At 44.6% G+C, this 25,189-nt stretch overlaps 1 protein-coding gene and 1 long non-coding RNA gene across 5 annotated transcripts; one reads left to right on the forward strand and one right to left on the reverse strand.

Moving 5' to 3' along the window:
- Window positions 1-2,529: 2,529 nt before the first annotated feature.
- On the reverse strand, window positions 2,530-17,358 carry LOC118675882. Of its 2 annotated transcripts, none has more exons than XR_004973959.1 (3): window positions 17,244-17,358; window positions 16,971-17,130; window positions 2,530-2,548 (listed from the first exon to the last, which is right to left on the reverse strand). It is a non-coding gene; the product is annotated as an uncharacterized LOC118675882 (long non-coding RNA). The 2 variants fall into 2 exon arrangements; XR_004973958.1 differs by lacking the exon at window positions 2,530-2,548 and adding an exon at window positions 8,842-11,037.
- On the forward strand, window positions 6,521-24,651 carry ELOA (elongin A). Of its 3 annotated transcripts, XR_004973957.1 has the most exons (12): window positions 6,526-6,915; window positions 12,457-12,513; window positions 13,587-13,693; window positions 14,555-15,740; window positions 16,096-16,210; window positions 16,994-17,149; window positions 17,260-17,357; window positions 18,169-18,349; window positions 18,663-18,774; window positions 20,583-20,764; window positions 22,387-22,689; window positions 23,515-24,651. XR_004973957.1 is itself a non-coding variant. In XM_036348778.1 (11 exons), exons 1-11 carry the CDS (start codon window positions 6,763-6,765, stop codon window positions 22,446-22,448), a joined length of 2,409 nt encoding a protein of 802 aa, XP_036204671.1. In that variant the 5' UTR covers window positions 6,526-6,762; the 3' UTR covers window positions 22,449-24,651. The 3 variants fall into 3 exon arrangements, 2 of the variants coding, with proteins under 2 accessions (XP_036204672.1, XP_036204671.1); XM_036348778.1 differs by having other exon boundaries at window positions 22,387-24,651; XM_036348779.1 differs by lacking the exon at window positions 20,583-20,764 and having other exon boundaries at window positions 6,521-6,915; window positions 22,387-24,651.
- The last annotated feature ends 538 nt before the right edge of the window (window positions 24,652-25,189 follow it).

Raw genomic sequence — 25,189 nt, forward strand, 5'->3', positions numbered from 1 at the left:
CCTTCCTCTCTCTCTCAATAAAAAAAAAAAAAATCTTTTTTTAAAAAAGTGTCCTTTCCTTAAAGGAGTTTATAGGCGTGTAAAAGGGACAGACCCAAGCGTGCAGACAGACATGCTGACTATGTAGGGAAGCTGTGAAGAGGAGCACCTCACTTGTTTTGGGGGGTAGATGACAAGGAAGGTTCTTGAAGGTGGTGACACTTACATTCTGAGAATGTGTGGGTATCCGAGTAGAGGGATTGGCTTTGGCAAAGGCACAGAGGAGAGAAATAATGTGGTGTGTGCAGGACAAAGGCAAGCAGTTGGTTTTGCTAGAACGTAGGCAGGGGCCAGAAAATGTAGGACTTTCTAGGAGGTTGAACCATATGAAATTGTCATTTTTGTATGTTAAAGCAAAAATGACCAGGTATCATCCATTTCTTTTGGTTCAAGCTAATACGTTACTCTAAGGTTCTTGGATCATAATGTTTCCCAAACTTCTGTAATTCCTGAACCACTTTTATGATTTTTACCTTCACTGAGTTTACCTACTAAGCATCCACTTATTTTTATTTAAAAAGACTCACTTGCCCTACCCAGTTTGGCTTAGTAGTTAAGAGTGTCGGCGTGTAGACTGAAGCGTCTTAGGTTTGATTCTGATCAAGGGCAGGTACCTCTGTTGCCAGTTTGATCCCCCCGCCTATGCAGGAGGCAGCTGATTGATTTGTTTCTCTCACATCGATGTTTCTTTTTCTGTCTGTCTCTCATCCTTCCATTCTCTAAAAATCAATGGGGAAAAAAATATCCTCAGGATTAACAACAACAAAAGAAAGACTCACTTTTTTTACTGAAGTAAATTTATTTTAAAAGGAAACTTTATGTTATTGTTATTATTGTTACTTTGACTCATCAATCCTCCTGTTAGTTAACAAGTGAGGTACCAGATGCCTCTTTTTTTTTTTTTTTTTAATTCTCACCTGAAAAGTTTCCCATTGATTTTTAGGGAGAGTGGAAGAGAGAGGGAAAGACAGAGAGAAACATTGATGTGAGAGAAACACCTTGATAGTTTGCTTCCTGCATGCGCCCTGACCAGGACCCAGGTCGGGGAGGAGCCTGCAACGAAGGTACATGCCCTTGACAGGAATCAAACCTGGGGACCCTTTGGTTCACAGGCCGACGCTATCCACTGAGCCAAACCGGCAAGGGCAGGTTCCTCATTTTTGGTTTGTCATTTACCATATTTGAGCTAGTAGCTCAATCTCCCTGCGCTGTGGGCTCTCATTCTTAAAAGGCCCCACAGGTTGTTGGGAGGTGACCTGTAGAAGGTGGCACAGAGCTGAGCATTCTAGAAGGCACTGGGCAAGTGGCTGTTACTCTCACCCCCTGTGGTACTTTCCTCATCTCTTAATCTTCTCTACTTAACCCAGTGGTTTTTAATCTTTTTTTTTTTCCAATGAGAGGAGGGAGATGTGAACACCCAAACTCTAAAGAGGTTCACAGACCTCTTTAAGAATGAGAACCCAAGCCGAAACCGGTTTGGCTCAGTGGATAGAGCGTCGGCCTGCGGACTGGGGGGTCCCGAGTTCGATTCCGGTCGGGGGCATGTGCCTGGGTTGCGGGCATTTCCCCGGTGGGAGATGTGCAGGAGGCAGCTGATCGATGTTTCTCTCTCATCGATGTTTCTAACTATCTCTCTCCCTTTCTCTCTGTAAAAAATCAATAAAATATATTAAAAAAAAGAAAAGAAAAGAATGAGAACCCAAGACTCAGAGAAGCTGAGCTACTAACTCAAATGTGGTAAATGAGCATCGACCCATGAACACTTCCTCCAGGATTAACTGGATCAGTCCTTCTCTCCTCCCTCCCCCTCCTCCTCTTACCTGTCTAGCCCATCACCTCCCAGCTAGCCGCCTTCAGTTTACTGCTTCGTTCCAAGGGCACTCTCAGCAAAGACCACAACTACAGGCTAGGTTTCTGGAGCTGAGGACATGCTATCACTTAGGCTTCCTAAGCATCAATTTCCTTCTCTATAAAATGGATAGTGAGGATTAAGTTAACATCATTGGTTGATAGCACTTTGCTGTCAACACACATAATCTCATTTAATGCACACAGTGCTGTGAGGTAGAGCTTTCATTCAGCTCGGTATTTGTTGAGCGCCTACTGTGTTGTAGGCAGTTTAGCCACAGTGATGCCTCATGGAGCTTACATAATGAAGAGAAGTTTAAAAACATGAGCACTAAATAAGGTCATTTCAAATTGTGATAAATGGTATAATAAAAATAAAATAGCGTTGGCTGGGTAGTTCAGTTGGTTGGAGTGTCATCCCATACACCAAGGTTGTGGATTCAATCCCTGGTGAGGGCACATACAAGAATCAACCAGCTCTAACCGGTATGGTTCAGTGGATAGAGCGTCCACCTGCTGACTGAAGAGTCCTGGGTTCGATTGTGGTCAAGGGCACATGCCTGGGTTGAGGGCTCAATCCACACTAAGGGGGATGCAGGAGGCAGCCAATCTATGATTCTCGTCATTGATGTTTCTATCTCGTTCTTCCTTTTCCTTCTCTCTGAAATCAATAAAGATATATTTTTTAAAAAAATCAACCAGTGAATGCATAAATACGTGGAATAACAAATTGATGTTTCTCCCTCTTTCAAAAAAACAAAAATAAAGAGCTAAGGAAAATCAGTTAGGTCAGCGATTTTCAAACTTTTTCATCTCCTGTTTCACATAAATTCATTGCTAAAAGTTCTGCAGTGTCCGGCCAGTGTGACTCAGTGATTGAGCATTGACCCATGCACCAGGAGGTTGCAGGTTCAATTCCAGGTCAGGGCATATGCCTGGGTTGAAGGCTCACTTCCCAGCAGGGGGTGTGCAGGAGGCAGCCAATGGATAGTGATGTTTTTCATCCATGTTTCTCCCTCTCCCTTCTTCTGTCTCTAACATTTAATAAAAACATATTTTTAAAAAAATTATGTGGCACACCAAAAAATACATTTTTTGCTAATCTGACAAAAAAATAGGTATAATTTTGATTCATTCACACTGTATGGCTATTGTCATGATTTTATTTGACAGTCTAAGGCAGTGGTTTTCAACCTTCCTAATGCCACGACCCTTTAATACAGTTCTTCATGTTGTGGTGACCCCCAATTTCATTGTAACAAATTGAACATAATTAAAGCATAGTGATTAATCACAAAAACAATATGTCATTATATATGTGTTTTCCGATGGTCTTAGGTGACCCCTGTGAAAGGGTCGTTCGATTGGGGATCGAGCGACCCACAGGTTGAGAAGCGCTGATCTAAGGGAAAAGAGGTAGCGCCCCTGACTAAATTGCATGTTTAAAAAGTCTTGCTTGCAGCATACCAGCATGCCACTGCTGATTTAGGTTATTACCTGGATACAGTTTATATAAATTCATGATATAAAAGTATCAAAGTGTTACTACTCTCTGATTTTTATGATAGCATTTTTCCTGGTAAGAGATTCTTCAGGGGCTGCTTCTCCATGGGCATTGTAGAATGCTGCTGTCTGCCCTCTTTAGATAAAGGACCTCAGAGGATTTCTAGGCCTGATAGATATCCTTAAATTGTTAGTGGGGATTTCATCCAACTTTGAGGCAGTCTGTGAAAGATGTGGATTTTGAACCTCAGACCATTTCCCTGGAGCTGGCAGTCTCCAATTGTATAACTATATTTAAGGAAGGCAGACCCAGAAAGATGCCATCCCTGAGTAAATAACCACTGAACATGTGTGAAGGATGTGAAACAAAGATGAGTACAGTCGATTCAGAAAAATGGGCCCATTGAGAGAACAGTGGCTACAGCTGTGCAGAACAAACTGCTCAGATGGAGATTCCATGGTCTTCACAGCAGAATACAAGATTCCCTTTACCAAGGCAGTGAATCTTCCCTAATAACTGCTACTTAAACACACACACACAGCACCTCCTGAATGCTAGTAAATTAATATGACATGAATAAGCCTCGCAAGAAATCTGTAAAGGAGGAGCAAACAGTGTCAGTGAATTTAACAACCTGGAGCCATGGTTAGCACTGATAGAAGTGGGTGTTGGAGCTCAGGTTGTTACTGATTCCCCAACCCTGTGTCCTTTATACCCGCCATCCAACCAATCTCCGATGCAGCCTACTTGGTAAGATAGAGGAGTGGCAGAGCCAGACCAGGCGAGGCCCACGGGGAAGCCCTCCACCCACCAGTGTTCCTCACTCAACATGCTGTCCAGCCCACAGAATCTCACTTGATAGTGTTGTGAAAGGTGAGGGCTCTGTTTTCTGTTGAGGACAAGATGGTTGGTGGCTTTGTTTTTCTCATTTATCTCAGTTTTTTAAATGACGCTAGCACCAGCCAACCTGGGATTGCTCTTCTCCAACATTAAAATTAGCCCATGTTTGTTGCAAACAGAAGTGTGTATAGCGGAAGGTAAGAGCTTCCTGCCCATCTTTCCCCTCTAGTGTAGCCTCAAACATGCCTTCCCAGCTGAATGAGATGGGTCTTTTAATTCCTCTCACAGGGGGCCCTATATAGTGCTGGCAAAAGAGCTAGGGAGTCCTCAGGTTTTCAGATAATACTCTGGGCTAGCCTTAAATGTAATAATTAGTTCAGTTTTCAACAAACCATCACAGAATGTCATCTGTGTGCTAGGTGGTGTTGATCCAAGATGGACAAAACAGCCTCTGACCTAGGCATTGAACACCCTTGTGTAAACTAAGGATGATAGGGGTAATCCCCTAATGAACACATACAAAGTACCATTTTAAGAAGTGGTTAAAATTGTCATTTTAGTCAGAAAGACAGACATATTAACTGATCAGAGAAGTCGGAGTTCTTTGCAGTTAAGCCTAACTCAGGCTGACAGATACAGTGGAGGGGTAGGGTGGACCCTCTCCAGAAGCCCCTAGCAGCATGAATTGTTTTTCCATTTTGGTTGTTAGATCTCCCTGGGTACCGTGCGCAAAATGTTCCACAGCTTCCCAAGTATATGCCCGGTCAATTAGCAATTCTGCTTCAAGAATCTGCTCATTTTCCATTGCATAAATGCTACATTCTCAACATGGGAGGAATTTAAAATGTAAAAGTATTTTTTGTGTGAGGAGGGAGACTCTAGGGACTACAATCTGCTCCCCTCACACCCAATTTGATGCCTTTTCCATTACACCCCATGATTGAGTCTTACAGCACCAGTGAGTGGTCATTAATCTTGTATGGACGTATCCAAGACTGATGATCTCAACTGGATTGTGCCAGCAGCAGAGATTTAATGTTAGGTCAGTCACTGCATTTGATAAGCAAATAGCCCAGTGACAAGACAGAAAAATAGATTGATAATTTATCTACACCTTGCAAAGGGTTAATTTCAGAGGGAGAAGCACTAAGCAGAGGGTGAGAGCACAGATGGGAGGGCTTCTCAGCATAGTGAGTGTATGAAAGTGCATTTGATGAAACATTCTAAGTTTCCTTTTCCAGATTAAGGAACTAGAAGACTGCTTTCCCGCATTGAGTGAGGCCAGGTACATTGCCAAGTTACTGCTGGAGATCTGACTAGGATCTAACCTTATCTAATCAAATAAGATGTGATCATTGCTGGTATTTTTAGTTGAATTTATTGGGGTGACATTGGTTAACAAAACCCTACAGGTTTCAAGTGTGCAACTCAATAAAACACCTGCACACTGCACTGTGTGCGCAGAGTAGTCTCTTTCTGTCCCCATGTGTCCCCCTTCCACATCCCCCCACCCCTCAATGCTGGTATTTTAAGTCTGTTTTCAACTGTTCTTTTTATTTATTTTATTTTTAAAATATATTTTATTGATTTTTTACAGGGAGGAAGGGAGAGAGATAGAGAGTTAGAAACATCGATCAGCTGCCTCCTGCACATCCCCCACTGGGGAAGTTCCTGCAACCCAGGTACATGCCCTTGACCGGGAATCGAACCTGGGACCCTTCAGTCCGCAGGCCTACGCTCTATCCACTGAGCCAAACCGGTTTCGGCTGTTGAGTTCTTTTTAGTATTAATAACAGTAACAATAAAATTTAGTGTTAGGATAAGAGTAAGTGCCCTCAAGGATGGTGTCTTGGGTTGGTCTGATTCACAACCCCATTCATTCATTCATTATTTGGTGCCTATGTACCAGACAGGGTTTGGGAGGAAATGGAGACACGGGCTATTACCTCAGTTAACTAAGCTGTTTGACTTTTCACAAATCCCTTTCTCTCTGGACCTCCATTCCTCGACCTATACAGAGATGTGTTCACAGTGGACCTAGATTATTTAGATTCAAATTCCAGCTTCACCTCTTTCCTGTTAGGTCTCCGTGTCCTCATTGGAAAAGTGGGGATGATATAACAGGTTTCTTCGGGTTGTACTGAAGGTGAAGTTAAGGTAGCACTCAGCCTAGGGTGGTCGCAATCGTTAATCCCCGCGCGGCGGGGCGTGGCTCACCGCCCCCCGCCCCGGATTAGGATTTATAAAGCCCGAGTCTGGGGCTGTGGCCTCATTCCGTCGTAACTAGGCACCGGGCACGCCTGCCAGGCCGTGGCTCTGCACCGCGAGCTGGAGCGGGCTGCGCGAACCGCCGACATGGAGACGGCGCGCCGGGCCCCGGCGGCCCAGCTCTCGGTGCGCGCGGCCGCGGAGCGCGCCTTGGGGACCGGCCCGCGGGGCCTGGGGCGGGGCCTGCGGCCGCCCAGCGCCCCGCGCCTCCCCTCGCTCGCCGAGGCCCGGAAGGGGCAGTAGCGCTTCCGTCTCCGCCGGGGATGCACGGAGGGCGGAGCTGCGGCCCGAGGACGCGACGCGAGCCCAGTTCCGGCGAGGAGGCCGCGCCAGTGACAGCGATGGCGGCGGAGTCGGCGCTCCAAGTTGTGGAGAAGCTGCAGGCGCGGCTGGCCGCGAACCCGGACCCGAAGAAGGTGAGCGAGTGGGCGGCGCGGAGCGGGCGGGCGTTGGGCGGGCGCGGCCCCGTAACGGTCGTGGGCCCGAGCGCGGCCCCTCCAGGTCAGCCGGGGCCGTGGGGCTCGGACCCGGAGCCAGGCCCCGCCGCGCTCGCAGCCCGGAGTCGGGAAGTTCCGGCCCTTGGCCGCGGCCCACGCGGAGATACCCGCACGTCAGGCGGCGGGCCTCGGCGGCCGAACCTCCCTACCTCCGGGCCGGTCCGGGGCACCGGCGGCGGCGGAGGCGCGCACCGTGCGGGCACCGCGTGTCCGCGGGCTCCCGAGCCTCCGGGCGTCCCGGGCCAGCTGTTTCCTGCCGGGAGCGCTCGCCCGGAGTTCACTCCTGCCCTCCCCGTCCCGTCCCTCCCCGCGAAGGTTTCTGTCTCTGATGTTTGTTGGGAGGAGGAGGTGAGTCTGCCTGCGAACGAGGAGTCTGGGCTTGGCGTGTGGTCCTGCGTCTCCAAGAGACGTTTTGATACTAGAACTTGGACCTTTTCACTTTCCGAGTAAATCCCTTAAAAAACGAGGCAAAATAAACCTCACGTCTCCTATCTGTACAGAGCCTAAAAACTTAGGTTGTGATTGGAAAAGGAAAAAGGTTAGAAGTTGCGGGTAGATTTCCTGCTGGCCTCACTTCATAGAAGGTAAGAGCTAACGTTTCTCGTTTTGCAGCGAGTGATGGGCAACCATTTTTAATTGTATTCAGCTAGTTTTGTTTTATTTTTTAAGCTTTTCTTAAGTTAAATGCATTCTTCTCCCTCTCCGACTTTCTGTTATCCATCTTATCCGTGTCTGGGAGAGGTGGGTGTTAGAATTTTTGAAATTTAAACACACGGATGAAAACACCTTGGTTTGACATTCTCTGTCGGCTTTCTAGCGAGTGTGCAGTTTCTGAGAGTTGGGTCTCAGCCCCAGAGTGCCTGTTGAGGGGGAGATGAAGGGGCCCGTTTACCAGCCACGGAGGGTGGGGACATCCTTGCTCAGCCTGCTTCCTCACCTGCTGCTTCCTAAGATAAACTAAAAGGCAGAAGTGCCAGGTTCATGGGAAGTGCCAGTAGATACTAATCACCACCCTTCACCATTTTTTTGAAGGGGCCCTTTCTCTTCACCTTGTTCCCAGCTTGTCATAGACGAGGGTTTTTTTCTCCATTTGTAAAGGCTGCATACAGCATCTCACCATCAGGCCACTTTTTAACTCTTCGAATTCATACCTAGCTCAAAGATCCACTTATTTAGGAAGCCATTTTAGTTTTAAATCTGTGAAAATGTAAATGCTTATTATTGTGTTATTTTCTCTTGTGGCTTCAGTACTTAGTGGCCAGGCATCTTTACAAGTTTCTTTTTATAATAACCCTTTTTGGACTTCTAATAAATGTTCACTATTTTTTAGTACCAGTTGGTTTTCCTAAACTCTGTAGGTTTGTGACTGATCTTTAAAACCTAAAGCAATATTATGTAAATCCATCTCCCAACCCTAATTTTGATCTATCAGGTTAAAAATATGCACCAGGTAGTATCTATAGTCATTCTTCCACTAGAATTTAAATTTTGAAGTAGCTTTTCTAGTAGTAGATGTGAACGAAATTCCAAATTAGGGAAAGGTTTGACTTATTGTCCTATTTGAACTATTAGAGATTATTGCCAGTATTTGGGCTTTCTCTTCCCAGATAGGAAATCACCCTGAACTTCTGGCTTTGTGTTCTGAAGTGAACATTAAGAAGATGAGAAAAGCCCTGGCCAGTTTGGCTCAGTTGGTTGTCCTATACACCAGAAGGTGGCAGGTTCAATTCCTGATCAGGGCACATACTTAGGTTGCTGTTTGATACCTAGTTGGGGTGTATGTGGGAGGCAACCTGTGGATATGAGGTTGTTTCTCTCACATGGATGTTTCTCTCTGTGTGTCTCCTTCTCCCTCTCTTCCCCTCTCCCCCTCTCCCCCTCCATCTCTCTAAGATCAATTTTTAAAAATTAAAAGAAGATGAGAAAAATGTTGGGAGATCATTTTCGCTAGCATTAGCTAGCGTGCAGAAATGAGCTAACTGCAGGGGGAAAACTGCAAGCTGGCACAATGGCCTTTTCCTCAACCTTCTGTTAACCCAACAAGCTCCCACAGGTTGTTCTTGAAATTGCAAGATGATTATATAGCAGTACCGAATTGCAACTAAATCCTGATTTCAAACCATTATTAGCCAAAGGGTGGATTCCATGCATATATTCGTGGATTTTCTGGTATTAATATTGGTGTTTAACTATTTTCACTTTTAAGTCCATCTATGGTCAAGGTTTACTTGGTGCAAAGGTGTCAGGCAGAGACCAGGATCACTTGATTGCTACTATGTTATGGGAAATAATTTTTATGGCTGGTAAAGTTACCTGTCCATTGTTACATTTTGAATGTGAAACTACCCAGAACACAGTTTGATGGCAAGTGGAGACTAAGGAGTCAACCTTACGAACATCTTCTGCTCTTTGGATTCGAAGACGTGTGCAGAGGACAGCTGAATTCCTAAGCATGTACAGTGGGGCCTTGACTTACAAGTGTCCCGACTAACGAGTTTTTGAGATACCAGCTGTCTCTCGGCTGATTTTTTGCATTGAGTTAGAGTAATTTGAGTTAACGAGCTCGGTCTCTGAAGGAATTAAACTCTAAGTCAAGGCCCCACTGTACTGTGCAAATGTTTGACATTTCTCAGTGACCTGTTATCAGTTCTTGCAAACTCTACAATGGTCTTTTGGCTTAATAACAAGTTTCCATCTACCTGAGGATGCCCAAAGTGCTTTTACCTTGTTATTGCTCTGTGTGTGTTTTTTCTTGAACCTCATTGAAAACAGAGGGCTCTGAAGTCCCTTTCCTCTCACTTATGGGGCTAAAGCGTTTTGAAAATCTCCAGGGCTTTAGCTTTGTCTCCTCTTAAGTCGCCCTTACGAACCCAAAGCAAACCAGGAAGGTAGCATCTGCTCCTCCAGTTAGTGCTAGGCTTTGCGATGGAACACCTCTCAGTGACTTCTGACCCATCCTTAACATTGGCTTTCAGAGCTCCTGAGGATCCTTTGTCCCCAGGGCGACCTTTACGCTGTGGACTCTAAACTGTCTGACAATATGATGCTATAAGGAGGAGCTTTTTGCTTTGGGGTAAACTACAGCTCTGTTTCCTAAGGACAATATTGTTTTGGATGTTGCTTCTGGCTTTGTAGCACATACTGAGGTAGGTATACTTGGTTACTAGCTCATTAGGTAAGTTACCTAGCCTCACTGAGCTCGGTCTCCATATCTATAAAATGGGGAGAATAATATCCACTTTATAGAGGTGGTTAATGAAGATGAAATAAATGAGGTGACACATGTAAGAACTTAACATAGTCATCGACACACAGTAGTTGGCATATAAATGCCTTCCCGGGAATGGTATTAGGGGAGACAATGTATTTCTAACCTTTTCAGTGATTCTCAGTGTTCCTTTAAGGAGAGGAATTGTTTTTCCTAAGTTGGATATTGGAAGCTTCTCATCTTCTTAATGTTCACTTCAGAACACAAAGCCAGATTTGAAGTGGAGTATAATTTTCACTCAACTATGAAGGTGAAACTCCCTAGATCCACCACTTGCTTCTCATTTGTTCCTGGTCACACAATGTTATATGTGATCCAGTTGCTCTGCCTAGTGACCATATTCAGTAATTATTGAAGTAGAGTGATCAGAAAAACATACTTGCTACTCCACCTGTAGCTTGTGACATACTTATATGTCCTGGGCTATACATGGAAAAAGAACTAATATGTAAATGTAAAGGTTAGTCACAGTTCTCTATTTTGAACTACTTGTAATTTGCAGCTTCTTGAATGGTAGTATGTTTACATGTACATACATGACTTCTGGTGGAAATGGAGCAAGTATAACTTTGAATTGGCTGGGGACTATCTGGTTGAGGATCAAGGGTAGGCATGTAAAGGTCTGTTTGAGCCCTAGCCGGTTTGCTCAGTGGTTAGAGTGTTGGCCCTCGGACTGTAGGGTTATGGGTTCGATTCTAGTCAAGGATATGTCCCTCGGTTGCAGCCCCCAGTTGATGTCTCTCAAATTGATGTTTCTCTGTCTCTACCCCTCTCTAGAAATGAATGGAAAAAAATATCCTTGGGTGAGGATTAACAAAAAAAATAAAGATCTGTTCCTTGATGAATGAAATGGTTAATTATAAACATTTATTGAGCTTTATAGGACTCGATAGCTAAGGACTACTCATGGTTGTTTTTTTGCGAATCCTCACACTTGTGAGGCAGAAACAGGATCCAGTTCCTACTTTGCAGATGGAGTAAATGAGGTGCAGAGAGGTTACTGACTTGTACAAGATCGCCTGGCAAGGAGGTGACAGGGCAAAACAAGCCTGTCTCTGACTCTGGAACTGTCTTAACAGCAGTGCTGTCCTGATTTTGACCTAGTTTTAGGGACAGGAAATGTGACCAAACCCAGATCACTTTTCTAATATCCCCAGACATTGTGTGTTTAACATTAATGGCAATGCTCTAATTCTGGCAACTTGAAATTGGTCTTGCCTTCCCATTGTTTCCAAAAAACAGTTCTGTTAAACACTGCTGACTCTGCCTGGAAACATGGTACCCTTTTCTTACGGAGACTTCTCCTTTTTCTTGTCCTCTGTGCCAAGTCCATGGGTAATTTCCCTAAGATCAGTACCTTTCTTAGAAATTCTCTCAAAATGGTAGTTGATAACTTTTCTTAGAGTTGGTAGGTTTGATTCTCTTTAAGTCTCATTTCCTGTTGGTGTAGCACAGTGGTTAAAAGCCGGGAATCTAGCTCTAACCGGTTTGGCTCAGTGGACAGAGCATCAGCCTGCGGACTGAAGGGTTCTGGGTTCAATTCCGGCCAAGGACATGTATGTTGGTTGTGGGCACATCCCCGGTAGGGGGTGTGCAGGAGGCAGTTGATCGATGTTTCTCTCATCGATGTTTCTAACTCTCTCGCTCTCCCTTCCTCTCTGTAAAAAAATCAATAAAATGTATTTTATTTTATTTTATTTTATTTATTTTTTTTTTTATAAATATATTTTATTGATTTTTTACAGAGAGGAAAGGAGAGAGATAGAGAGCTAGAAACATCGATGAGAGAGAAACATCGATCAGCTGCCTCCAGCACATCTCCTACTGGGGATGTGCCCGCAACCCAGGTACATGCCCTTGACCGGAATCGAACCTGGGACCTTTCAGTCCGCAGGCCGACGCTCTATCCACTGAGCCAAACCGGTTTTGGCAATAAAATGTATTTAAAAAAAAAAAAAAAAAAGCCAGGAATCTAAGCCACAGACCTGAATGAATCTCGCCCTACTTGCATCCTAGGGCAAGTAACTTACCTTTTCTGAGCCTGTTTTCACACTTGTAAAATTGGGATAATAACCATACTTGTTACTGTATAATACTTAGACTGAGTAAGTATTTAACTGTCAGATATTATTATTTGTTCCAGTGAATGTTTATGTTTATAGGAATTAATGTTTATTTTATTCTCTCTATAGCTATTAAAATATTTGAAGAAGCTCTCCGCCTTGCCTATAACAGTAGACATTCTTGTGGTAAGAACTGTATAACTTTAGATATTATATAAAACTATATCTACCCTAATAAAAAACACAAACTAACTATATCCTATCCCCTTCCTAATGGGAGAGATTGTACCATAAGACAGAGAGCATGGGCTTTGGAAGTGAAGGAATGGAAACACAAGGTCATGTATTGTATGATTCCATGTATATGAAATGTCCAGAATAGGCAGGCCATAGGCCAGTGATGGCGAACCTATGACACGCATGTCAGAGGTGACACGCGAACTCATTTTTTTGGTTGAATTTTCTTTGTTAAATGGCATTTAAATATATAAAATAAATATCAGAAATATAAGTCTTTGTTTTACAATGGTTGCAAAGATCAAAAACTTTCTATATGTGACACAGCACCAGAGTTAAGTTAGGGTTTTTCAAAATGCTGACACGCCGAGCTCAAAAGGTTCACCCTCACTGTCACAGGCAGAAAGTAGGTTAGTGGTTGCCAGGGGGTGGGGGCGATTGGGAGCAGCAGGGTTCCTTTCTAGGGTGACAAATGTTCTGGAATTAGACGGTGGTGGTGGCTGCAAAGTCTTGTAAATATTCTGTAAACCACTGAACTATACACTTGAAAATGGTTAAAATGGTGGATTTTATGTTACATGAATTTTATCTCAAAAATATTTTTCTAAAAATTGAAAGAATGTTGGCTTTGTCATCAACTAGTCCTGGGTTCAAATCCAAGTTCTGTGACTTTAGCCTGTTCTATGTAAAATGGGTAGATTCCTGTCTCACAGAGTTGTTACTGTGAGGACTGACTGGGATACTCTATGCAAAGCTGTTAGCTCAGTGTCTGGCACCTGCCAGAACCACTGGTTATTGTAGAAGTGTTTTAATTCAGTATCTCCTCTTCTGATCTGGTATGCTTTATTTGCTACTATGTGTCAGAGGTTTGGGGTATAGAAACAAACTAATTTTGTACTGGGGCTTGCAAGATACATTTTAAGAAGGAAGTTATTGGTTTGTTAAAAAGCAAGAGGTCTGATTTCTTTGAAAATTGTGAGCCTATTTCCACAACTCTAAAAATTCATGTGTTCAATTTGCAGGAGACAGGCGTTGGGAAGACGGTAAATAGCTTACGAAAACACGAGCATGTGGGAAGCTTTGCCAGGGACCTCGTGGCCCAGTGGAAGAAGCTGGTTCCTGTGGAGCGGTAAGAACAGAGCTCTAGGTCTGTTCAGTTTCATGGTTAAAGCTGGCATTTGGCGTGTTTACAGACAGAAATGTTTGTCTACTATTCCTCTCTGCCTTCTTATTTAAAATATTTTGCCTCAGATATTAAAGTAATCCATGATTATAGTATTAAAAAGTATTTAAAAATAGAAATAAAAATCAAAATTTCTTAAGTCTACCATCCAAAGATAAATATTATTAACATTTTGATGTTTCTAATGTTTTCTTAGAAGGCTTTTTATGTAGTTGTGAACAAACTATATATAACAGCCCCTTTGTTTTTATGTAACAAATATGTCCCTGTATTAAGCATTTTCATGCCTATAAGATATTTGGTCTTTGTGTCCTATAGTTAAACTCATCATTTTCCATTTATTGAATATTTGAGTTCCCAGGTTTTGTGTTTTTAGTTTGTTTGTTAATCCTCACAGAAGGATATTTTTCCCATTGCTTTTTTTTTTTAGAGGGTGGGGCAGGGGAGAGACAGAGACATCAGTGTGGGAGAGATTGACTGATTGCCTCCCACATGAGCCCCGACTACGGTCGGGGATCCAACCTGCAACCCAGGTACATGCCCTTGACCAAGAATCGAACCCAAGACTCTTCAGTGCATGGGCCATTGTTCTAACCACTGAGCATGCCGCCCAGGGCATAAGTTCCCAGTTTTAAAACTTTGTTAAGTGTCTTTGAGCAGAACACATTTACTTTCTTCCCAAGACCTTCTTACTAACGTTTGCCTTCTCTGTGGCTCTTTTGTGAGTTCAGGGTCCGTGACTGTGTCCTCTGAACAAGGATAACACTGAGATTTATAACTGCTTTATCTGTATATTCTTCTGTTTAGAAACACTGACGCTGATGAACAGGACTTTGAGAAGAATGATTCCCGAAAGCGCCCCAGGGATGTTCTTCAGAAGGAGGAGGAGGAGATAGAGGGGGACTATCAAGAAAACTGGAAAGCCTCCAGTAGCCAACCATATAGTCCTGATCACAGACAGAAAAAACACAGAAAACTCTCAGAGTTCGAAAGACCTCACAAAGTGTCTCACAGTCAGGAGAGACGAGATGAGCGAAAGAGGGGCCACAGGGTTTCACCAGTTTACTCTTCAGATCATGAATCTTCCGATTACGGCCATGTGCAGTCCCCTCCATCATCCAGCAGTCCTCATCAGATGTCCGTGGACCATTACAGGTCCCCAGATGAGGACCATGAGCCCTTTGTTCCACACCAGAAGCCTGGAAAGGCCCACAGTAATGCCTTTCAGGAGAGACTCGGGGCCAGCCAGGAAAGACACCTGGGTGAGCCCCGGGGGAAAGGGGTTGTGAGTCAGAACAAGGAGCACAAATCATCCCATAAAGAAAAACGTCCAGTGGATGCCAGGGGAGATGAGAAGTCGCCTTTGAGCAGAGAGAAATCCCACAAGGCCATTGCCAAAGAGGAAAACCGGAGGCCCCTCTCAGGGGATGTCACAAAGGAGAAAGCGCCCTCTAGTGGTATCAAGAAAGAGAAGGACAGAGAGGGCAACTCCAAGAAGTTTTCATCCCCCTTGGAGACTGCTTCAGACAACCACCGTAAAAAGCAAAAGCACAAAGACTCAGAGAAAACTAAATCAGATAAAAACAAGCAAAGTCTAGACAGCTTAGACAGAGGAAAGGGGGCCGGAGACCTGCTGCCCAAAGCAAAAGAGAAGGTTTCTAACAACCTAAAGACTCAAGAAGGGAAAGTGAAAACTCATTCAGATAGAAAGTCAGCGGGCTCCCTCCCTAGAGTTGAGGAGACGGATATGGATGATGAATTTGAGCAGCCCACCATGTCTTTTGAGTCATATCTCAGCTATGACCAGCCGCGGAAGAAAAAGAAAAAGATTGTGAAAACCTCAACTGCGACCGCTGGAGAAAAAGCACTTAAAAAAAATGATTCGAAAAGCACTAGTAAAAGCTCGGACACAGTTCAGAAATTGCCTAAGGTGAACGAAAACAAGTCAGAGAAGCATCAGGCAGCTGGAGCCGATGCAGCCAAGCCGAGAAAGGTAACCCCTTCAGCCCCTTGGTGCTTCCCATTCAGAGCATCTGGCTCTGCAGAGCTCCTAGGACCCACCCTGCTGCTCTTTGCATGGCTGGCTTTTGTATGGCTGGTTGAATTTCAGTTTCCTCCAGGCCTCTACCTGCCAGGGTGGAGAATACCCAAGAAGTGTTTGCTGAGGTGTCCTGGGTGCTGGGCCCATCTGTCTGTATTTCCTGACATAGGTGTGAGACATGCCTGTTGCCCTCCTCCAGCCTGGATCTGCCTGGTACTGCCTGGCCCACTCTGTTGGGTATGGACAGGAGGAAGGGAAGCTGTGCCTGTAGAAAAGGGCACTCCGGTCACTCGTCTCTCCTCTGCAGGTCCCCATTGATGTCCTGCCAGTGTTGCCAGACATCCCATTACCTGTGATACAGGCCAATTACCGGCCACTTCCTTCCCTAGAATTGATATCCTCCTTCCAACCAAAGCGAAAAGGTAATTTTCTGTATCTTTTTTTAAATGGAAGAAAGATTTTAAAAATCATGATCTGTCATCAGATTTTGGTGAGTTTCTTAATTGGACAGGCTCTGGAGTTTGATGTCTTGAGTTTGAATCCATCTCTGCCTTCTACAAATTACATGAACTTGTGTAGTAACTTAATTTCCTTGGACTTCAGTTTTATATTCTATAGATGAGAATAATAATGGTTTCTGTTTCTTAGGGCTGTGTAGTGGATTAAAAGCTGATAAAGCTCTTAGCTACCATGTTTTTTTCTTTTTTTTTTATTGATTTCAGAGAGGAAGGGAGAGGGAGATAGAAACATCAATGATGAGAGAGAATCATTGATCAGCTGTCTCCTGCACCACCCCCCCCCCCCCCCCCCTTTCTGGGGATTGAGCCCATAATCCGGGCATGTGTCCTTGACCGGAATCGAACCTGGGACCCTTCAGTCCACAGGCCGACGCTGTGTCCACTGAGTCAAACTGCCAATTTAAAAATCTTTTTAAAAATGTGGAAAGTCTATGTACTGACAATGGAATGATTTCTAAAATGTGGTAAATGAAAAAAACGATAATAGTGAGCATGTTACTAATTGGTTAAAAAGGAACAATTCACATTTGCTTACTTTTGCATAGACTCTGGAAGGACACAAGAATTTGGTGACATTGGTTGCCTCTGAGAAAGGGAAAGGAGGCTGAGGAATGGGGTGGGAAGGATGGTTTTCACTCGATAGCTTAGAGCCTTTGTAACTTACGTTCTGTGTTTCTTGCGTTACAGCACACTCTTCTTCCCAGGAGGAGGAGGAAGTTGGATTCACTGGACGGAGAATGAATTCTAAGATGCAGGTGTACTCTGGTTCCAAGTGTGCTTATCTCCCCAAAATGATGACCTTGCACCAGCAGTGCATCCGGGTACTTAAAAACAACATTGATTGTAAGTCACATGCTTCTCTCTAGCTCTCAAGCACGTTGTGGCGCTCGCTAGGGCAGCATCACTGGGTGGCTTGGCTACTACTCAGTGCTTTCACCTTTGATTCTCTGCAGCAATCTTTGAAGTGGGAGGCGTCCCGTATTCTGTTCTTGAACCCGTTTTGGAGAGGTGTACGCCTGATCAGCTGTATCGCATAGAGGAATACAATCATGTGAGTATCCTGTTTGGGTGAGAAGAGGGCAGTTTTCTGGCTTGTGTGTCCACAAATAGCATTGTCTTTGAATTGGCCGCAGCTGAAGGGTAGGCCACAGGTTGGATCACTGTTCTGGGCGTGTTTGTTTTGCCAGTGGGCCTTTAAACAAAAATATTTTTAGCATCTGTCTCTGGCATCTTAAGTGGGCCTCTTGGGCTAGAATCTTAGGTGGGATTCAAAGGAAGCAGGAAAGCACTTCCCATACCTCCTTTGAGCTTACCTGGTCACAGAGGCAAAGGGAGAATTCTGGCAGCACCACCCCTGGGATCCAGGCCGGGGATAGAGCTTTGTGTTGACACTCAGGTGTCTGGTGAATTTTTTAAAGAGCACAAGGGGCTGGGTGTGTCCTAGGCACATCGAGATCGATCCAGATACCCTTTTCCTAATGCTGGGACACACTTATCTGATTGAACCCTGACATATCCTCCTTAGATGGCCCCTCGCCAATACAGTTCAGTGTAGCACTTGGAAAATGCCTGGATTTGACTTCATTCTAGTTGACCCTTCATTGATGTTTATAAAGGAAAAGAATGATCTTAAACTAATGTTGTGTTGTCTTATCTCCTAGCCACACAACCCCCCAAAAGCAGCTAGTATGGTGCATCACATTTAACTTTAATTTTGTGATTTGATTTTTTTCTAGAACCATGGGTATTTTAATATATTTCTATGTGGACCAAAAAATCATTAGGAAACCTAGGTGATTAAAGGTGGAAAAGAGATACATAAGAGTGCTTGCATATAAATGATGTCCTGGTTCTGGTTTTAGGTATTAATTGAAGAAACAGATCAATTATGGAAAGTTCATTGTCACCGAGACTTTAAGGAAGAAAGGCCAGAAGAGTATGAGTCATGGCGGGAGATGTACTTGAGGCTTCAGGATGCCCGAGAGCAGCGGCTACAATTATTGACAAAGAATATCCGATCTGCACATGCCAATAAGCCCAAAGGTAGGCGGGGAAGGACCGGCAGGACAGGGCCTGGCAAAATAGTGAGCCCTGTGCTCTGGTCCACAGCAGGGTCTTGGTAGGCCCTGCTGATGTAGGGCCTCTGGCCCCTAAATCTCTTGTATTTGCACAAGTGGGGCAGAGGGGGTTTTTCTACCACTGCTTATGCTACCCTACAAAGCGGTTTTCAGGCTTGGTGAACCCTCAGCTTTGGGGGCACTTGATAAGCTTTTATCTGGCAATAGTGTAGATTCTTGAAATAACAGTAGCATCTCTGTTCCAGAAGGCAGGTATTAATCTTCGTATTTTTCCACAGGCCGACAGGCAAAGATGGCCTTTGTCCACTCTGTAGCCAAACCACCTCGTGATGTTCGAAGGAGGCAGGAGAAGTTTGGAACAGGAGGAGCAGCTGTGCCCGAGAAAATCAGGTACCATCTCTACTGCTCTGCTTTCTGCAAGCTCAGGGAAGAGGGTCCATGAGCTTTCACTCACCCTGAGAAGGCAGCCCAGGCAATTCATTTTGGAGGGAAAGCATGGCAGTGCAGAGTGGGTTCTGGAGCCCCAGCTTCCTTGACTGCAGTGCAGGCTGAATAATTATTGCTGACTCTCAGAGAGGTCAAGGTTAAGTAGAGAACGTCTGATATCTGGCTTCTGGAAACACTTACGCTTTCCCTTCCCCCATTTAAGCAAAAATGGTGTTTACTGTATGACTAACTTATTAAATACTAGTGGCCTGGTGCACGGATTCGTGCACATTAAAAGGAAATTAATTAGCCGGTGGCCGGTTGGGTGGGACTGGGCTAGACAGCCAGATATGCCCTGGAGCCAGTCTTCTGCGGTCCCTCCCTGGCTGCCCAAGCTGCAGTGGCTCAAAGGGTGTCTGTGGTCACTGGTCAGCTCGGCAGTAAACCAGATTTGGGGCCAACAGTGCCCCAGCAACAACATAACCCATAGCCAAAGGTGGAATTGCACGGCCCCATGAGGAATCGGGCTCCCCCCTCTCTGGTTCCGGGGTGCGTCACCCAAGAACCGCTACTGCCAAGTCACCACAGCTCAGCAGCTCCTGCATTGAGCGTCTGCCCCCCTGGTGGTCAGTGCGCATCGTAGCTACTGGTCAGATGGTTGAACAGTCGGCCGGTTGCTTAGGCTTTTATATATATAGATTTTAGAGAGGAAAGGAGAGGGAGAGATAGAAACATCAATGATGAAAGAGAATTATTGGCTACCTCCTGCACGCCCTCCACTGGGGATCGAGCCCACAACCCGGGCATGTGCCCTGACTGGGAATTGAATCATGACCTGGTTCATAGGTCGATGCTCAACCACTGAGTCACACTGGCCTGGCTGAACTTTTTTTTTTTTTAAATATATTTTATTGATTTTTCACAGAGAGGAAGGGAGAGAGATAGAAAGTTAGAAACATCGATGAGAGAGAAACATCGATCAGCTGCCTCCTGCACATCTCCCACTGGGGATGTGCCCGCAATCCAGGTACATGCCCTTGACCGGAATCGGACCTGGGACCTTTCAGTCCGCAGGCCGACGCTCTATCCACTGAGCCAAACCGGTTTCGGCTGAACTTTTAATTTTTACCTCTAAACCTGATCCTCTCTTGGTTTTCCCATCTGGGCAAATGGCAACTCCATCCTTCCTGTTGCTCACACCACTATGCAGATTGTCCTTGACTTCTCTTATGCCCATGTCTGATCCAGCACAAATACCACCAGCCCTGCCTTCTAAAGATGCCCATAATCTGACCCTCACCACCTCCATGGCTGTTAGGTGTGTCTGGGACCATCAGTTCTTGCCTGGATTTGTGTAACAGCCTCCTCACAGAGCACCCTGCTTCTGCCCTTGCCCTGCAGATTTACACCTAAACAGTGAAAAGTTAGTTGAGGCTATCATTCCTTCTGAAGGGCTGACGCTGTCATCTCAGAGCCACTTCCAGAAAACCTGGGGGTAATTAATATAAGTACAATCTGGGGCCATATTTATTAATTAAAACTATCTTACAGTTTACAAAGAAGCTAAATAACAACAAAAGTATAATTGATCTTAAAATGCTCAGTGAAACTGAGGCTTCACATCTTCAGAGTTCTGAAGTGTTCTCAAGCAGGAGGCAGTGGTCAACGCCCCGAAACTGAGTCTTCCTCAGAAAGGCCGGCCAGCTTCAGGGTGTTGGTGCTGAGGGTGGATTTCTCATGCTCATGACTAACCAGCTTTTTCTGTGTTGCAGGATTAAGCCAGCCCCCTATCCCATAGGAAGCAGCCAAGCTCCCTCCAACAGTGGCAGCAGCAATAGCTTTACCGCCAGTCCGGAAGAGCCCGCCTACGACGGCCCCAGTACCAGCAGTGCCCACTTGGCGCCTGTGGTCAGCAGCACTGTTTCCTATGATCCTAGGAAACCGACTGTGAAGAGTGAGTGACTTGGGGTTTCTGCTCAGATATTTCAAAACTAGTGTTTGAACCCCTTTAATGTCATTACCCTGCATCATTTTGTGTGCTGGATGTAGCATATGTATGATGCCTTGCACATAGCTGGTCTACATGTCAGGGCCTCTTTTCCCCCGCTTTGTTCATAATGCACGTGTATCTTTCAAATAATGATCATAATGCATGTTCATTTTCACACTCTGCCCTTTTTTAAAAAATCTAAATGTAAAACGTTCTCCAGGCAATAACAGGTTCATAACCATTATTGACAGCTACATGATAGTTCATCTTATAGAGGTTTTTATAACCTTAAAACCCCAGCTTCCAAGTATTTATTTTTTATATCTAGTTGGGTCTGTTTGTATTTTATTAACTTGATTACCATAGACGATGCCCAGTATTCTAAGGAGGTGCCCTAACTTAAAAGCATTATTCTGTCTTCAGAGCCCATGGGAGAGTAGGAATCCTGGCTTAAGCTTTGGCTGAGCGCAGATTTATCAGTCCTTAGGTGGTATTTGCATTTAGCTCGTGTTAACGCCTGTTGCTACACTGAGCAGACGGTGGGAAGGGAATGCTTTTTGCTGGTTTGGGTGTTATGAGACAAAGTTAAATTATGGCTCACCATGGCCTTTACAGTCCGGATTGAATTAGTTCTGCCACTACGGGGGCAGGTTAGCCAGAGTGTGTGTCTTGGTGAGGTTAGAAATAGTGATTGTTTCAGGTCTGGCAGGTGGTAGCTCTGTGCTACTGCTTCTGTTGTGATGTTAGCCAACAGCTATTACTTGCATCCATTTTCCTGGTGGTGCAGTGCTGGGGTCCGACCCCAGCAGGTCCAGGGGTCCCCAAAAGTGTGGACGGAGTCAGCGAAGAAGGAAGGACATGGAGACAGCATTCAGTTGATCAACAGCCTAGCCAGGATCTCTAGCCAAGTTCTGGTTAGGATCTCCAGCCAGGTTCTGTGTCCATGTTCTCTTGCTAGGTTCTCCAGCCATGTTCCCTCGCTAGGTTCTCCAGCCAGGTTCTGTCCAGGTACTCCAGCCAGGTTCTGTAGCTAAGTTCTGTCTCTAGGTTCTGTGTCCAGTTTCTGTCCAGGATCTTTTGCCATGTTCTCTCCAGCAAAGTACTTCTGTCTCTAGGTTCTATGTAGGTTCTGTGTCCTGTTGTCTTGTTACATCTGTATTTATACTAGTTGATTCCAATCCTCTCAATCTCTATTCCAAAGGTTAGGGCGTTTCTTATCTCCATTCCAGGGAGTAAAGATTATGTAGCTTAAGCATGATTGTTCGTAGTTAAAGTGATTAATTACCTGCCTGGCACTTAGTTAAGGGGTTTTATTCCCTCCCTAACTTCAGGGAAAAATCCCTACCTGGGGAAACAACCTTTCTCAGAGAGGTGACCTTGGTTAAAACACATAGTGCCAAGAAGGTGAGCAAACATATTAAGAACAGTATACCATATATGCCAGGTCCCTTGAAACAGCAAGGATGGACCAGCTCCCGGCAGTGCAGAACCAAGAGTGGCAAGACTTTGGCTGATTGTAAACCGCTGGTGTTGTATGTCTAAACTGCCACAGATCTGAAACAATGGCCTTATTTCTCTTTCCACAGAAATTGCCCCCATGATGGCTAAGACAATTAAAGCTTTCAAGAACAGATTTTCCCGACGATAAACTGAGGACTTGCCTTGGAGATGGAATTTGGGGGTGAGGAAGACAAGGACAGTGGGGGTTGGGGAATGGAACTTCCAAAGGAGACCCGAGTCTTCTGCTTTGTGGCAGCGTTGGTCTCCGAGTCCTGCACAGTCTGCCAGAGTCGCATCTGTGAGCCTGTGCCACGCCACTGCCTCCTGCCTGAGAACACTTCAGAGCTCTGAAGAAGATGTGAAGCCTCAGTCTCACTGAGCATTTTAAGGTCAATTATACTTCTGTTGTTATTTAGCTTCTTTGTAAACTATAAGATAGTTTTAATTAATAAATATTGCCCCAGATTGTATTTATATTACCCCCAGGTTTTCTTTGGTTTTTGTCCTCTACCACATAGTTAGCCTTTATGTTCAGGTCCTTTATTAAAGTTAAAGGCCTAATGAAAGCCATTCCCCTGTCCCAGTTCAGCTCTCCTGAATGGACTCTGGTACAGAGGGCGGACTGGGCATCCCCAGAGCCTGTGGTGCCCGCTCCACGTAGGGTGAGGAGTGGGTCCTGGGCTGCCTGTCCTAGAGGGGCCTCAGCAAGCAGACAGGAGCATCCAGGTTAGACCCCTCACCTCAGACCCTGCTCAGTGTTGCTTTGAGTTCCTCTGCAGGTACAACTCTTTATTATTCATTAAATAGTATTTATTAAGGGAGGCTATTTGTAAAGGTCTAGAGTCTTTTCCCCCCGTCCTATTTTGCAGTTCCAAATTATTTTTATTTTTCATTTTTGAGGCTCACTAGATGACACAGACCCTTGGGAGAGCGATTTGCACAGAATCCCAGCATTTTTACAATTTCCAGTGTCTGATTCAAAACTTTCGGGTTTTTTTTCCCTTCCCTGTTTTTCCTTCTCCCACTAGCATGGGAGAAAAACACAAATACATGGCAGGGCTTTTGGTAGGACCCCCCCACCCCCAGATACAGCGTCAGAATTTTAAGAGCCAGCACTTTAATCTCAATCTCTATGAATTGCTATTAGAAGTGAATGGTTTTGAAAGTTGTAATGCTATGTTGGAAATTGATTTTGTTTTCGCTTTCTTTAAAAGGTAAGATCATGTGACTGAAAGAGCACAACAATTTGCTGTTTTGTAGAGAACTTTGCAGCTGAAGCTCTCTCTACTTTCCGAGTGTGTAAGCCAGAATTTGGAGCGAAGGGTCAACTTAGCAAAAGTGTCCAAGCTATAGCATCAGGATGGGAGAGAACCACAGGGGCATCCACCTGGTTTGGGAAGGGAGGGCCTCCCTTTTGAGTTTACTTAGGAGCAAGATCAGTGCATTGCTGTGCAGGTGCCTGTTGTGATGTGACATAAGTATTGCTCTGTTTTAATTTGCTGTGTTTTTTAACTGGGTAAAACATTATTTCTCTGAATGGATTTTATTTCTCTTGATTGATTGTATTACCATTCCATCCCTACCCCCAAATCTTAGGAATATTAGGAAGCCTCTTACCTAAAACCAAATGAACATCTGGGTCAGGTGCCTAGAATAGCTTCCTTGAGGTGTCCACCTTAAATCTGTCTCTTAGCTGTGTGTTCAAGTCTTTGTCATTGAGACCAGTTTTTCACATTTCAGATTCAGTTGTGTATGATTTAATTTCCTTTATTAGGAGTCTTTAGACAGGGAGGGGGAAAAAACATACACATTTTCATCCCAACATCACTACCATAAAGATTTTTGATCACCCCTGTTTGAATAGAGCCAGGACTTTTCTCCTCCCCTTCCAAGCATGTTTGCATCAGGAATGTGACTTGGTGAAACCAGGAAAGAAGGAAGAGGAGAAACCCAATTTCTAAACGACCTCCTTACCTGGGTGCTTGAAATGGCTGCTAAACAGACATAGGATGACATCGAACTTTTGGTCTCATTTGTGAAAACGTGTGCAATTTTTTTTTTTTTCTGTGCTACACTACATACAAATCAGCAAATTACAAATTAACCCTTTGTGATCGTTGATCTAATGAGCAGTTTCTTTAGGGCTTTCTCTTTCTTTCTGGGAGGCGGGCGGGGAAGGAGCAAGGTGTCATCTTGCTCTTCATTTGTATTTTGGTCCCAAAATGTAAATATAATTTTCTATGTTACTTTTTTGTGGTAACTACCAAGATGAATATTTTAATTAGATAAGTTATATGAAATGAAAGAAAAATTCCATGTCTAAATAAAAAAAACAAACAAAAAATCCCATATACTGTTGGTCTTTCTCCCTTATTGTGTCAAAGAATGGGAGTTGGTCACAAAAGGTCTGGTTCCTGGGCTGTGAGGCAGAGATCTTAATCCCTGGGCTGGATAAAGGGTGGTTGGATTTTTGTCTGTAGCATAGCAGACTGGGAAAGGGGGGAGAGCCCTGTAAGCAAAGGGAGGGACTCGGATAAAAAGGAACACCTGGTGGGGACCAGGCACTGTCCTTTGTTACACTTGGAGCCCTAGACTAAGCTATTAATCCCATTATAGTTGAAGCTGAGGTTCAGACCATGAAATAGCACAGTTAAAGCCATATAGCTAGGAAGTAGCAAAGGAAAGGATTTTAAATTCAGATTCTCTGACTGCAAAGAATGCTGCTCCACCTTTCAGTCATTTCTTGTGGGTGTGAAAGACACAGGTAGATCTCAGTCCTACACTGGCTTCCTAATGAGAACATAACACTAAAGTGGACAGATCACGCCAACAAGGAATTAATGAGAACCTGCCGTTCGCGTGAGAATGGGCCGAGCTGCTGGAGTTTCA

This window comes from Myotis myotis, unplaced genomic scaffold, assembly GCF_014108235.1.
Source record: "Myotis myotis isolate mMyoMyo1 unplaced genomic scaffold, mMyoMyo1.p scaffold_m19_p_2, whole genome shotgun sequence".
Lineage (NCBI taxonomy): Eukaryota > Metazoa > Chordata > Mammalia > Chiroptera > Vespertilionidae > Myotis > Myotis myotis.

Bases quoted from the DNA above. Each gene is read 5' to 3' on its own strand.
- ELOA (XM_036348778.1), top strand. From the start codon at position 6,763: ATGCACGGAGGGCGGAGCTGCGGCCCGAGGACGCGACGCGAGCCCAGT. The intron at 6,916-12,456 runs GTGAGCGAGTGG...TTCTCTCTATAG, and splicing joins CGAACCCGGACCCGAAGAAG to CTATTAAAATATTTGAAGAA. The intron at 17,150-17,259 runs GTAAGTCACATG...GATTCTCTGCAG, and splicing joins ACTTAAAAACAACATTGATT to CAATCTTTGAAGTGGGAGGC.